The sequence below is a fragment of the Ranitomeya variabilis genome, chromosome 2 (assembly GCF_051348905.1).
Source record: "Ranitomeya variabilis isolate aRanVar5 chromosome 2, aRanVar5.hap1, whole genome shotgun sequence".
Classification (NCBI taxonomy): domain Eukaryota; kingdom Metazoa; phylum Chordata; class Amphibia; order Anura; family Dendrobatidae; genus Ranitomeya; species Ranitomeya variabilis.
This window is the reverse complement of record NC_135233.1, coordinates 1115513736-1115529001: the sequence shown is the minus strand read 5'-3', so window position 1 is coordinate 1115529001 and position 15266 is coordinate 1115513736. Positions and strand designations below refer to the sequence as shown.

General features: G+C 47.0%; 2 protein-coding genes across 2 annotated transcripts in view; both read right to left on the bottom strand.

Moving 5' to 3' along the window:
• The window catches only part of LOC143808876 (uncharacterized), a 986487-nt gene that overhangs the window by 354371 nt on the left and 616850 nt on the right, over positions 1-15266 (bottom strand).
• Positions 1-15266, bottom strand: part of LOC143808896 (uncharacterized) — a 98916-nt gene that overhangs the window by 43123 nt on the left and 40527 nt on the right. The window contains exon 2 of one of the 2 annotated variants that reach the window (XM_077292076.1): positions 12289-12457. The exons of the other annotated variant lie outside the window; for it this stretch is intronic. Within the exon in view, the coding sequence (XP_077148191.1) occupies positions 12289-12357 (69 nt within the window). The 5' untranslated portion in view covers positions 12358-12457. The remainder of the gene's footprint in view (positions 1-12288; positions 12458-15266) is intronic. 2 annotated transcript variants of the gene reach the window in all.

The following is a 15266-nucleotide window of genomic DNA, read 5'->3' as shown; positions in this document are numbered from 1 at the left end:
AACACATGGACTGAGGAAGGTCTACGGAAAAAGGGCGCTGAGCTTTGCCTGCCATGAGCAATACTCCTTGATGCTCCAGGTAACCCATGGACTAAAATTTGTCAAAAACTGCTGTGTGTGCTTTGGTAGACATGGTATTTGTACCATATAGTGCTCTGCACCGTTCATTATTGCCCCATAGATGTGCCATATAGTGCTCTGCACCGTTCATTATTGCCCCATAGCTGTACCATATAGTGCTCTGCACCGTTCATTACTGCCCCATAGCTGTACCATATAGTGCTCTGCACCGTTCATTATTGCCCCATAGCTGTGCCATATAGTGCTCTGCACCGTTCATTATTGCCCCATAGCTGTGCTATATAGTGCTCTGCACCGTCCATTATTGCCCCATAGTTGTGCCATATAGTGCTCTGCACCGTCCATTATTGCCCCATAGCTGTGCTGCTGCTGCAATTAAAATAATAAAACACATACTCACCTCTCTTGCTTGCAGCTCCTCAGCGTCCCGTCCCGGCGTCTCTCTGCATTGACTGATCAGGCAGAGGGCGGCGCGCACACTATATGCGTCATCGCGCCCTCTGACCTGCACAGTCAGTGCGGAGAGACGCCGGGAAGATGGAGCGGCGCCCGGCGTGTGGAACGCGGACAGGTAACTATGAGATACTTACCTGCTCCCGGCGTCCCTGGCTCCTTCCCCCGGACAGCTGGTCTTCGGTGCCGCAGCCTCTTCCTCTGTCAGCGGTCACCGGCACCGCTGATTAGAGGAATGAATAGGCGGCTCCGCCCCTATGGGAGGTGGAGCAGCCTATTCATTTCTCTAATGAGCGGTCCCACGGGACCGCTGAACAGGGGAAGAGCTGCGGCACCCGGAGACCGTGGGACGGGCAGGGGGAGCGCCAGGAGCCCCGGAAGCAGGTAAGTATGCCTCAGCGCCCTCTCCCCCTCATCCGCCGACCGTGACTCGAGTATAAGCCGAGGGGGCACTTTCAGCCCAAAAATTTGGGCTGAAAATCTCGGCTTATACTCGAGTACATACGGTAGGTCTTATATTCTAGGTTCTTCACAGTAGCCACCTTTTGCTTTGATGACTGCTTTGCACACTCTTGGCATTCTCTTGATGAGCTTCAAGAGGTAGTCACCGGGAATGGTCTTCCAAAAATCTTGAAGGAGTTCCCAGAGATGCTTAGCACTTGTTGGCTCTTTTGCCTTCACTCTGCGGTCCAGGTCACCCCAAACCATCTCGATTGGGTTCAGGTCTGGTGACTGTGAAGGCCAGGTCATCTGGCGTAGCACTCATCACTCTCCTTCTTGGTCAAATAGCCCTTACACAGCCTGGAGGTGTGTTTGGAGTCATTGTCCTGTTGAAAAAATAAATGATGGTCTAACTAAACGCAAACCGGATGGAATAGCATGCCGCTGCAAGATGCTGTGGTAGCCATGCTGGTTCAGTATGCCTTCAATTTTGAGTAAATCCCCAACAGTGTCACCATCAAAGCCCCCCCACACCACACACCTCCTCCGCCATGCTTCACGGTGGGAACTAGCATGTAGAGTCCATCCGGTCACCTTTTCTGCGTCGCACAAAGACAGAGTGGATGGAACCAAAGATCTCAAATTTGGACTCATCAAACCAAAGCACAGATTTCCACTGGTCTAATGTCCATTCCTTGTGTTCTTTCACCCAAACAAGTCTCTTCTGCTTGTTGCCTGTCCTTAGCAGTGGTTTCCTGGCAGCTATTTTACCATGAAGGCCTGCTGCACAAAGTCTCCTCTTAACAGTTGTTGTAGAGATGTGTCTGCTGCTAGAACTCTGTGTGGCATTGACCTGGTCTCTAATCTGAGCTGCTGTTAACCTGCGATTTCTGAGGCTGGTGACTCGGATAAACTTATCCTCAGAAGCAGAGGTGACTCTTGGTCTTCCTTTCCTGGGGCGGTCCTCATGTGAGCCAGTTTCTTTGTAGCGCTTGATGGTTTTGGCCACTGCACCTGGGGACACTTACAAAGTTTGACCAATTTTTCGGACTGACTGACCTTAGTTTCTTAAAGTAATGATGGCCACTCGTTTTTCTTTACTTAGCTGCTTTTTTCTTGCCATAATACAAATTCTAACAGTCTATTCAGTAGGACTATCAGCTGTGTATCCACCAGACTTCTGCACAACACAACTGATGGTCCCAACCCCATTTATAAGGCAAGAAATCCCCCTTATTAAACCTGACAGGGCACACCTGTGAAGTGGTAACCATTCCCGGTGACTACCTCTTGGAGCTCATCAAGAGAATGCCAAGAGTGTGCAAAGCAGTCATCAAAGCAAAAGGTGGCTACTGTGAAGAACCTAGAATATAAGACATAATTTCAGTTGTTTCACACTTTTTTTGTTAAGTATATAATTCCACATGTGTTAATTCATAGTTTTGATGTCTTCAGTGTGAATGTACAATTTTCATAGTCATGAAAATACAGAAAAATCTTTAAATGAGAAATCGCGTCCAAACTTTTGGTCTGTATTGTACATGTGACGTGATGCTGCATGTTAGATGAGTAAGGCTACGTTCACATTTGCGTTGCGTCGGGCGCAGGTTCGGCGACGCATAGCGACGCAGGCGTCCCTATATTTAACATGGGGGCGCATGGACATGCGTCGTCTAGCGTTTTGTGACGCATGCGTCATTTTTGGCGCAAGCGTCAGGGCGCAGAGGACGCTGCATGATGCAGTTTTTTTGCGCAAAAAATCATGCCAAAAATGAACGCTGCGTTGTGCATGCGTTTTGCATGCGTTGTGTCGCCGACGCTGCAAAACGCAAATGTGAACGTAGCCTTTACTACTTCACCTAAACAAACACTGCCCCCAAATATTTCATCTAGAGACCATGCTTTATCAGATTGGCCTATTACTCAGCTCCTCATATTAAACCGAGAGAGGTTATACATCGCATGATATTTCGGGTCATGTGCCACGTCATTCTCTGTAGACAACACTGTCTCCTATGTTCATGCTGGGATCAGCGCTAAACTAAGCTTCTGTGCTAGATCCTTATAATGCGATCATCGGCACTGTTCTAAGGTCGCCTCTAGCCCAAAGGGGGCTGAAGCCCAAAAGAGGGGAGCTAGAACCACAGATGGGAGCGTCCATGAGCGTCTGAGTTATTATCAAAGGCCCCATCCAATAGTGTAATTTGTTGAGGTGTCATACCCCAGGCCCCATAGTCACCTATTGCCCCATGACCACCGAGCCAATGGATTGCAGCCCAGGACGAGGCTGCTCGTACTTTGCATATCTTGCCTGCAGTGCTGTCCCTCAAGCGGGCGAGGGGATGCAGGCATGCCCAGTTTCAGTGAACGTAGTGCAAATGACTGGTCTGTTGGACTCGGGGAGTTTGGTTACCCCAATGAGAGTCACCATTCTTCACCGGCCGATTTTTGGGAAGAAGGTGGGCTTCAGCTGTATGCATGGAAATGCTAAAGACTACCCTGTGGCCCGAGTGGTCATTAAACACAAACTGTGGCACCGAGTCCCATGAGGTGGATGTAGTCAAGTACCTATTATAATAGGGTGGGCCTTTGCATTATTTTGGGACTTGGGGAAAGGGAGGACATCTGGTTGCCCAGACAACAGCCAGGTTGCTCCTAAAGAAACCTTGTCGCAGGCCGCAGCTGACAGGTTTCCATTTTGTGTGCTTGTTGGCAATGAGGATGAGGCAGCCTACATCCCTGAGGCTAGGTTCACATTGCGTTAATGGGTGTCCGCTAGCGTTACATGGCACAATTGTCGCAATTAACACTATGTAACGGGTCCGTTAGCGCACCCATTGACCGCAATGTGCTAACGGATCGCTGACGCATGCCATTTTTGGCATGCGCTAGCGATGTCCCGTTATTTTCGAACGGACCTCGAACACTGCTTGCAGCGTCCGAGGTCCGTTCCTCGCTAGCGCAGATCGGGCATCTGCGCTAGCGGGATCTCCAAACGCGATCCCTTTTGGGACATTGCGTTAGCGCAATCCACTAGCGTATGCGCTAAACGGATTGTCCTAACGCAATGTGAACCTAGCCTGAGTGTGAGAGGGGAGGTAATAGAGCAGCTACTAGTGCCAGGGCCATACAGACGCAAGGTGTTAGATATGGCCTATACTCATGTGTTAAGTGGTCATCTAGGGTTAGGAGGGGGAAAAAAAAAACAAAAAAAAAAAAACAAAACAGGAACGGATCCTCCAGAGGTTCTACTGGCCTGATTGTCACCAAGATATTGTGAATTTGTGTATCTTTGAGGTTCCCTTTGATCGCATAGCCATGGATCGAGTGTGACCCCTGGTCAAGTCTGCGAGAGGGCACCAGCGCAACTTGTTGGTACTGAACTATGCTACACGGTATACAGAGGCCGTACTACTACAAAACGTCTCCGCCAAGTGTATAGCCTGGGAGTTGGTCCATATTTTTCCTAGGACAGTGTTGCCTAAGGAGATCCTAACGGATCAAGGGACCCAGTTTATGTCAAAAGTGATGAGGGAGTTGTGCAAAACCCAGCAAATCACAGAACTCCGGACCGCAGTCTACCATTCAGAAACAGATGGCTTGGTGGAAAGGTTTAATAAAACCTTGAAGGCCATGTTGAAGAAGTTCGTAGAGAAGGATGGCCGAGACTGGGACTGTCTACTGCAGTACCTTCTATTCTCCATCAACTCTAGTATGGCTGACACCCCTGTGGACTCCTGGAGGTAGCGAAGGAGACCTGTAAGGCAGAATCCACACCCTTCAGGTAATTGAACATGTGGCCCAGATGCAAGAGAGCATTGCCAAGGAGTTGTCCATCATGAAAGAACACCTCCTCAAAGCACAGGCGAGGGTGTACAATAGATCGGCGAGGATGAGAAACTTCAACCTTGGGGATCGAGTACTGGTGCCGGTACCCATGATGGAGAGCAAATACCTGGCCAAGTGGCAGGGCCCTTATGATATAGCTGAAAAGGTTAGAGACGTCAAATATTAAGTCCACCAACCAGGAAGAAGGAAGCCCTATCAGGTGTACCACATCAACCTGATTAAGCCATGGCGAGTTAGGGAGCGCGTGGAAGTTCAGTGTCTGGCTAAGCCTGAAACCGACATGGAAAAGGTTATGGTGGCAGAGACGCTGTTACGTGCCCAAAAGCAACAGTTCCAAGAGTTGCTACATTGGAACAGAGACCTGTTTTAGAACTACCAGGTTGTACAAAGATCAAAGAGCATGAGGTTCTGACGGAGCCTAATGTCCAGATAAACTGGAAGCCAAGTTGGATTCCAGCAGCCCGCCTAGAGGTGATCTTAAAAGAGAGTCATTGAAGAATCCAAGAGTGGCTGGTCCATTCCCATAGTTTTAGTGCCAAAACCAGATGGAGAACTGCAGTTTTACAATGACTATAGGAAGCTGAATAAGGTCTCTAAGTTGGATACAGACCAAATGCACAGTGTTGATGAATTGATTAAGAGGCTAGGGCCGACCTGGCACATTGCCAATACCATTTTGTGAGGTCAAGTTTGGTAAATTCCCATGACCCAAGACACCAAGGAGAAGACTGCCTTCTCCACGCCAGACAGATTCTTTCAGTACACAAGGATGCCGCTCGAGTTACATGGAGCTCCAGCTACCTTCCAGAGAGCCATGAACCGTATCCCAACTCCCCATAAGAGGTAAGCAGCAGCCTACCTGGATGACATTCTCCCACACATCCCCCCTACTCTGGAACGCTCTCCCACACATCCCCCCTACTCTGGAACTCTCTACAACGTATCACTCTCGCCTACTACGGAAACCATCAGAAGAAACCTGAAGACCTACCTCTTCCGACAAGCCTACAATCTGCAGTAACCACCAAACCACTGCACGACCAGCTCTACCCTCAGCTACTGTATATATTGCAACAGTCTTTTAGGAAAAGCAAGCACTCACCATCCGCTTAATATACAGTCTTTATTATGACATATAGTCAAAAGCAGGAACAGTCAGGGAGAAACGTGATTCCACAAGACGACGGCCGTTTCGAGCTACCGCGCTTCCGCGGGTCTTGATGTAAACTGTGGGTGGGTGGAATCTATTTAACGTTTTCCGCCATAAGGTTACCACCCCTCCAACAGCGTCATCACAAAATCCTACTTTACAATTAAAACATAATGAATAAAACAAAGTTAAAACCTACAAGAAAATTACGTGTGAATATACAAAATGTAAAATATGCACAAATAAGTACAAAACTATCAGACAGGAAAGAATTACATCACAAAAATACCGACATTCCAAGTCTCTCATTTAACCCTAAAGGTCCCGGAGCATTAACACGCATAATCCACCTTCCTTCCCTTCTCAAGAGTATCTTATTATGGTCCCTTCCCTGCTCCGGTAAAGATACCCTTTCTAACCCGACAAAACGCAACAAAGACGCATCACCCCCATGTTGTACACGCATGTGGGTGATTAATCGAGGGACACCCTTCCCAGTGCTGATTGATACACGATATAAAGTCCGACACACACGGTATATGCATTATTCTGTCCTTGCGGTTTTTATTACATCGGGAAAACCATTAGGCCCCCTTTGTGAGATTTAGGGAACACTTCAAATCAATCAGCACTGGGAGGACACGGAGTCAGTGTGTGCAGCTGATGGTGCGGCTTTCTGTTTTTCTTTTCGATTTGGTTATTATCCTCACCTACTGTATCCTCGCCCATCCCTTGTAGATTGAGCCCTCGCGGGCAGGGTCCTCTCTCCTCCTGTAACAGTTATGACTTGTATTGTTAAGATTACTGTACTTGTTTTTATTATGTATACCCCTCCTCACATGTAAAGCGCCATGGAATAAATGGCGCCATAACAAGAAATAATATTAATAATGACATTGTGATCTTCACCCAGGATTGGGGGAAGCCATCTGAGAAAAGTTCAGGCGATACTTGATGCTCTAGTGAAATGTGAGAAGGGAATAGAGGAAGCTAAATACTTAGACTGTTGAAGGTAGGGGCGAAACAAAGCCCCAAATAAATAAAGTTTAGGCGATCCAGAGTTGGCCACAACCCCTCTGAAAGAAGAAGGTCAGAGCGTTCCGGCATATTGTGACCTATTACTGCCAGTTTATCCCAAACTTCGCCATGGTAGCAGCGTCTGACGGACTTCCTTAAAATGGACAAAAGTCTGCTATGGCTAAGTGGTCTCCAGAAGCTGAGACGCCCTTCCAGAAGCTGACGCTAGCCCTGTGTAAACAGCCAGTGCAGGTGACACAGGATTTCTTCAAGTAGTTTGTGGTCCAGAAGAACGTGTCAGATATCGGATATCGGGCAGGGCGCTGTCTTATAACAAGAGGAGAACGGGGAAAGTGTGCCTCATAATGTATCCGAGTCGGAAGTGTTCATCTAGCGAGAAGATTTACTCCACAGTGGAGAAGGAATGTTTGGCCATCAAGTGGGCATTGGACACGCTAAGGTACTCCCTATTAGGCAGGAAGTTGAGGCTGGAGTCAGACCATGCCCCACTAAAGTGAATGAGGGAAAAGAAGGGGAAGAATGTCAAATTGACCAGTTGGCTCCTAGCACTTCAGGATTTTAACTTCCATGTAGAGCATAGGCCAGGGAAACTGCATGGCAATGCTGACACTCTGTCGAGAGTCCACTGCTTGATGGCAGACGGTGCCAAGCCCCCTGGCTTTGGGTGCGGGGGGGGGGGAGGGTATGTAAGATGGCTGACAGACAGGACCTTGAGGGAAGATATGCATCATCGAGGTTGGTGGCTTCGGTGATGTGAGCTTGGAAAGCACACATAACATAATGCTGAGAGAGCTATTAGGACATTCCAGGGCCGGGTTTTACAAATAGTCAAAAGAGATGGGTGAGAATGACTGCTCACATAGCCCCACCCCAGAGGCGTGGTTTGACAGATAAAATGGAGAGCAAGTGTCTCATTGTCTGTGACTGGAGGTGTGGAGGCCTCCAGTGTGGTTGCCGGAAGACACTGACCTGAGCAGGCGGACACACAGTGCTGCACGGACTGCATATTTTCTGTTTGCATTCACGTTTGGGCCGGCGAAGGCCATCTTTTATTTTGCTTATCCTTAAGCAGGTTTTTGGTGTTCATAAACCCGATTGAACATTTTGTATGAAACAGCTTCCTGTGCTTCCCTCAACTTCAGCTCAGCGAGTACAAAACCCGAATATATACACAACCATATCCCTCACCCGTCAGACATGAAGATAAGCCATACTGTCCTACACCATAATCCATCTCTGTGACATCTGATTATCAACATGAACAGTGCCAAGAAGCACCATGAGGGACCTGCGGTAACCTCTACCATCACCACCAGTCACTGAAGCACCATCAGGGACCTGCAGTAACCTCTACCATCACCGCCAGTCACTGAAGCACCCTCAGGGACCTGCGGTAACCTCTGACATCACCACCAGTCACTGAAGCACCATCAGGGACCTGTGGTAACCTCTGACATCACCGCCAGTCACTGAAGCACCATCAGGGACCTGCGGTAACCTCTACCATCACCGCCAGTCACTGAAGCACCATGAGGGACCTGCGGTAACCTTTAATATCACCGCCAGTCACTGAAGCACCACCAGGGACCTGTGGTAACCTCTACCATCACCGCCAGTCACTGAAGCACCATCAGAGACCTGCGGTAACCTCTACCATCACCGCCAGTCACTGAAGCACCATCAGGAACCTGCGGTAACCTCCAACATCACCGCCAGTCACTGAAGCACCATCAGGGACCTGAGGTAACCTCCAACATCACCGCCAGTCACTGAAGCACCATCAGAGACCTGCGGTAACCTCTACCATCACCGCCAGTCACTGAAGCACCATCAGGAACCTGCGGTAACCTCCAACATCACCGCCAGTCACTGAAGCACCATCAGGGACCTGAGGTAACCTCCAACATCACCGCCAGTCACTGAAGCACCATCAGAGACCTGCGGTAACCTCTATCATCACCGCCAGTCACTGAAGCACCATCAGGAACCTGCGGTAACCTCGGACGTCACCGCCAGTCACTGAAGCACCATCAGGAACCTGCGGTAACCTCTAACATCACCATCAGTCTCTGAAGCACCATCAGGAACCTGCGGTAACCTCGGACGTCACCGCCAGTCACTGAAGCACCATCAGGGACCTGCAGTAACCTCTATCATCACCATCAGTCTCTGAAACTGAGCTTGCAGCACCTCTGTCTCCAGCGTTTCAGCCTGGATGGTCGCATCGCAGCACCAATCAAGTTGTATACCAGATATCACAGAGATGGGAGATGGCAGGGGACAGTTTGTCTCATCTTCACTTAGGACAGGTGAGGGATATGGATGTGTTTTTGGTTTTTTTTCAAACAGGGGACAGTCTTAGATCTGGTCAGAAGGAAAGAGGTGATCGTGGTGTGAATGTGACCGTGATTCATGAAGCTCTGGCTCTCCTTGGGGTATCCATTGTAGAGAAAAAGGGGAAGCTGAAGTTCTGCCGTTCCCCACAACCTGGTGCATTAGGCTGCCGTCACTAGCAGTATTTGGTCAGCATTTTACATCAGTATTTGTAGCCAGGAGGGGGTGATAAATACAGAAGTGGTGCAGATGGTTCTATTAGGGCATGTGTCCACGTTCAGGAAACGATGCGTTTTTGACGCAGCATTGAGCAGCATGCATAAAAAACACAGCGTCCAGATGTTACAGCATAGTGGAGGGGATTTCATGAAATCCTGTCCCCACTATGCAGTAAAAGACGCATGCGGCACAGCCGAGAAAACTCACATGCGGTGCGTCATTTAAGAACGCAGCATATCCTTACATTGCAGAAAAAACTCAAGGACAACGCAGGTGACCTGCCAGTGACCTCAGGTGCAGATTTGGTCAGGATTTTACCTGCATAAAATCCTGACCAAATCCTGAAGCAATCCTGAACACATACCCTAATTCTTCCACTCCTGGTTCTGGCTACAAATACTGACCACATACTGCTAGTGTGACTGCTGCCTTAGGCGGTTCGCTCAGAGAGGTTGACTGACAAGAGGACGGATAGCCAGACATGGTGTTAAGGAAGGCAGCTGAATTGGCACCACATTGATGGCGGCATCAGCTGGTCCTGACGCTCACGCTAAGGGACGAACTCTTCACACAATGCTTGATATGGGATCCCTGGGTCCCAATTTGTCAGCAAGGTCTATGGTCCGAATATAATGTAACACTGGTGGACGTGGACCCACTGCGACATGGGCCAGGCTGACCCTGGAGGGGCGAGACTAAGTGTCTACTGGCTCTCCACTAGGGCCTTAGATAGCTGGAATAGGCTAGGCTGCAGGAGGACATCAGGTATCACTCCAGTGCAGTCCCAGAGACTGCTGCAGCTGGTGGTACGGTCATAGAGGCAGGTAAGCAGTACAGGAGGGAAAAGACAATCCGAGGTAAGGGCAGGCAGCACAGGCTAGGAACACATAGCCAAGGTCAGGAGCAGAGAGATCAGAGAGGACGGGTGAATGAGGCAGGTCGGTAACGGAAACAGAAGATGGTGGAATGCAACAACAATAACAGAAACATAGAAGAGTTTACCTCTCCACTCCGGAGATAATAGAAATATAGAAGAGTTTACCTCTCCACTCAGCAGATAATGATAGAAATATAGAAGAGTTTACCTCTCCACTCAGCAGATAATGATAGAAATATAGAAGAGTTTACCTCTCCACTCAGCAGATAATAATAGAAATATAGAAGAGTTTACCTCTCCACTCAGCAGATAATAATAGAAATATAGAAGAGTTTACCTCTCCACTCAGCAGATAACAGAAATATAGAAGAGTTTACCTCTCCACTCAGCAGATAATAATAGAAATATAGAAGAGTTTACCTCTCCACTCAGCAGATAATGATAGAAATATAGAAGAGTTTACCTCTCCACTCAGCAGATAATAATAGATATATAGAAGAGTTTACCTCTCCACTCAGCAGATAATAGAAATATAGAAGAGTTTACCTCTCCACTCAGCAGATAATAATAGAAATATAGAAGAGTTTACCTCTCCACTCAGCAGATAATAATAGAAATATAGAAGAGTTTACCTCTCCACTCAGCAGATAATAATAGATATATAGAAGAGTTTACCTCTCCACTCAGCAGATAATAATAGAAATATAGAAGAGTTTACCTCTCCACTCAGCAGATAATGATAGAAATATAGAAGAGTTTACCTCTCCTCTCAGCAGATAATAGCAATATAGAAGAGTTTACCTCTCCACTCAGCAGATAATAGAAATATAGAAGAGTTTACCTCTCCACTCAGCAGATAATGATAGAAATATAGAAGAGTTTACCTCTCCACTCAGCAGATAATAATAGATATATAGAAGAGTTTACCTCTCCGCTCAGCAGATAATAGAAATATAGAAGAGTTTACCTCTCCACTCAGCAGATAATAATAGAAATATAGAAGAGTTTACCTCTCCACTCAGCAGATAATAATAGAAATATAGAAGAGTTTACCTCTCCACTCAGCAGATAATAATAGATATATGGAAGAGTTTACCTCTCCACTCAGCAGATAATAATAGATATATAGAAGAGTTTACCTCTCCACTCAGCAGATAATAATAGATATATAGAAGAGTTTACCTCTCCACTCAGCAGATAATAGATATATAGAAGAGTTTACCTCTCCGCTCAGCAGATAATAGAAATATAGAAGAGTTTACCTCTCCACTCAGCAGATAATAATAGAAATATAGAAGAGTTTACCTCTCCACTCAGCAGATAATGATAGAAATAGAGAAGAGTTTACCTCTCCACTCAGCAGATAATAATAATATAGAAGAGTTTACCTCTCCCCTCAGCAGATAATAGAAATATAGAAGAGTTTACCTCTCCACTCAGCAGATAATAGAAATATAGAAGAGTTTACCTCTCCACTCAGCAGATCATAGAAATATAGAAGAGTTTACCTCTCCACTCAGCAGATAATAATAGATATATAGAAGAGTTTACCTCTCCACTCAGCAGATAATAATAGATATATAGAAGAGTTTACTTCTCCACTCAGCAGATAATAATAGATATATAGAAGAGTTTACCTCTCCAGTCAGCGGATAATAATAGAAATATAGAAGAGTTTACCTCTCCACTCAGCAGATAATAATAGATATATAGAAAAGTTTACCTCTCCAATCAGCAGATAATAGATATATAGAAGAGTTTACCTCTCCACTCAGCAGATAATAGAAATATAGAAGAGTTTACCTCTCCACTCAGCAGATAATAATAGAAATATAGAAGAGTTTACCTCTCCACTGAGCTGACAGATGATCTCCAAGGCAAAATCTATAATTCTCCTGGTGATCTCTTTGTCCATTCTCGGGGGTCATTCAGGAGCGTTTTAGGTGAGAATATGAGAAATCTGGTTGATGTGGAGGGATTGGGCCTTGCAGGCGTCTTTATGATGGAACAAGAGGCTGGAAATCACAGAGGGGACATAGTCATTAGAGAAATATGGCATTATTGTAGAATCACTGCGTCTCGGAGCTTTCATCACTCATCTACAATTCTTGCAGAAAACTTGGATCCATCCAATCAGAATTTCTACTTTCGAACTTTTTCAGAGAAAGTGAAGATCTGACCCAAGAGAAAGGAATATAAGCCATGTACTAGATCCTCTGCTCTGTAACATTGCCAAAAAAACGTGCAACCGAAAAATCTCACTGCCTCAGGAAGTGATCATATGAATCAGGTGCTCAGCGTTCAGCCACGTACATACCGCCTGCACTACACCGTACACACACACACACACATCATACCCCAGTGCTACACCGTACACACACACACACCATACCCCAACGCTACACCGTATACACACGAAATACCCTGCACTGCACTGTGTACAAACACGCACACCATATCCCCGCGCTACACCGTATACACATTATACCCCCGCGCTACACCATACACACACACACCATACCCCAGTGCTACACCGTATACACACACAACAAACCCCAACGCTACTGTATACACACGTCCTACCCCGCACTGCACCGTGTACAAACGCGAACACCATATCCCCGCGCTACACCGTACACACACACTCACCCCTGCGCTACACCATATACACACACACCATACCCCGCGCTACACCGTATACACACACATCATACCCCAGCACTACACCGTATACACATGTCATACTCCAGCACTACACCGTATAGACACACACACATCAAACCCCAGCACTACACCGTATACACACGTCATACTCCAACACTACACCGTATACACACGTCATACTCCAGCACTACACCGTATACACACGTCATACTCCAGCACTACACCGTATACACACGTCATACTCCAGCACTACACCGTATACACACGTCATACCCCAGCACTACACCGTATAGACACACGTCATACTCCAGCACTACACCGTATAGACACATCATACTCCAACACTACACCATATACACACACACGTCATACCCCAGCACTACACCGTATAGACACACGTCATACTCCAGCACTACACCGTATAGACACATCATACTCCAACACTACACCATATACACACACACGTCATACTCCAGCACTACACCGTATAGACACATCATACTCCAACACTACACCGTATACACACGTCATACTCCAGCACTACACCGTATACACACACATCATACTCCAGCACTACATTGTATACACAGACACACACACACACACGTCATACTCCAACACTACACCGTATACACACATCATACTCCAGCACTACACCATATACACAGACACACACACACACACGTCATACTCCAACACTACACCGTAAACACACACGTCATACGCCAGCACTACACCGTATAGACACACGTCATACTCCAGCACTACATTGTATACACACACACACGTCATTCTCCAACACTACACCATATACACACGTCATACCCCAGCACTACACCGTATACACACACACGTCATACTCCAGCACTACATTGTATACACACGTCATACTCCAGCACTACAACTGTCACGATAATATAAATATGCCATATTTGGAGCATACACATAGAAGGTTCCATGGCTTTTCAGACACACGCTGTGGGCTTTGAGACCCCCTCTTCACACTGCCTAGAAAGCTCTTCTTTTCACTGCTCCCTCCTCCCTTCCCCATGCATGCAGCTGTAATGTGAAACTCCAGTGTGTGACTCTGTTCCCCCTCCCTCGAGAATGTGGGGGGTAGCAGAAACACTAGTTCTTTTGTTTGCAGCCATGCGCTTTGTGATTTGTGTGAAAGTTATTCATGATGAATAATTCGACCCCAGGTGGTGAGAGATATGGAAGTTACATATTTTGGATGTGCAACAATAGGGCTACACACCAGTGCGTTTTCTAAGCGCAGCACCTAGCAGAAACAGAGAAACTGGTTACTACTTAACCGGGGCACCCAGCTACCCCATGTGGAGACTTAAATGGAAGCTAACCTCGTGAGAGGACATGCAATACGTTCGTCGTCATTATACGAGGTTCCTACTTCGAGATATGTGTAGAGATGGTTTTTCATATCTTCTAGAAAGGGGAGTATTCAGTCATCTAGTGAGGTCACCACAGGGGGAGTGCCTTGGTTTTGGGCACAAGTATAAGATAGTGAGACCTCATTTTGCAGCAGTCTTTGCCCAGTAAGCTATAAGAGACGCTCTGTGATGCATCGGGATGTATCGCCCCTCCCCGCACCGCATGGTCTGCTATGAAATGACATAACCAACTGTAGGTTTCTTTTCATCTTAAATCCCTGTTATTTATGTAATTGTCTGTACATACGATACTGGTCTCATTTTTATAATATCTTTTGATACTCCCTATAGATGTAAAATGGGGTCTGGCCATTTCTCCCCCCTCTATAGATGTAAAATGGGATCTGGCCATTTCTCCACCCCCCATAGATGTGAAATGGGGTCTGGCCATTTCGCTCCCCATAGATGTGAAATGGGGTCTGGACAATTCTCTCCCCATAGATGAGAAATGGGGTCTGGCCATTTCTACCCCCCCCCCCCCCCCTCTATATATGTGAAATGGGGTCTGGCCATTTCTCCAACCCCCCCCCCCCCCCCCCATAGATGAGAAATGGGGTCTGGCCATTTCTCCCCCCTCTATAGATGTGAAATGGGGTCTGGCCATTTCTCCCCCACTCTATAGATGTGCCATTTCTCCCCCGCTCTATAGATGTGAAATGGGGTCTGGCCATTTCTACCCCCCTCTATAGATGTGAAATGGGGTCTGACC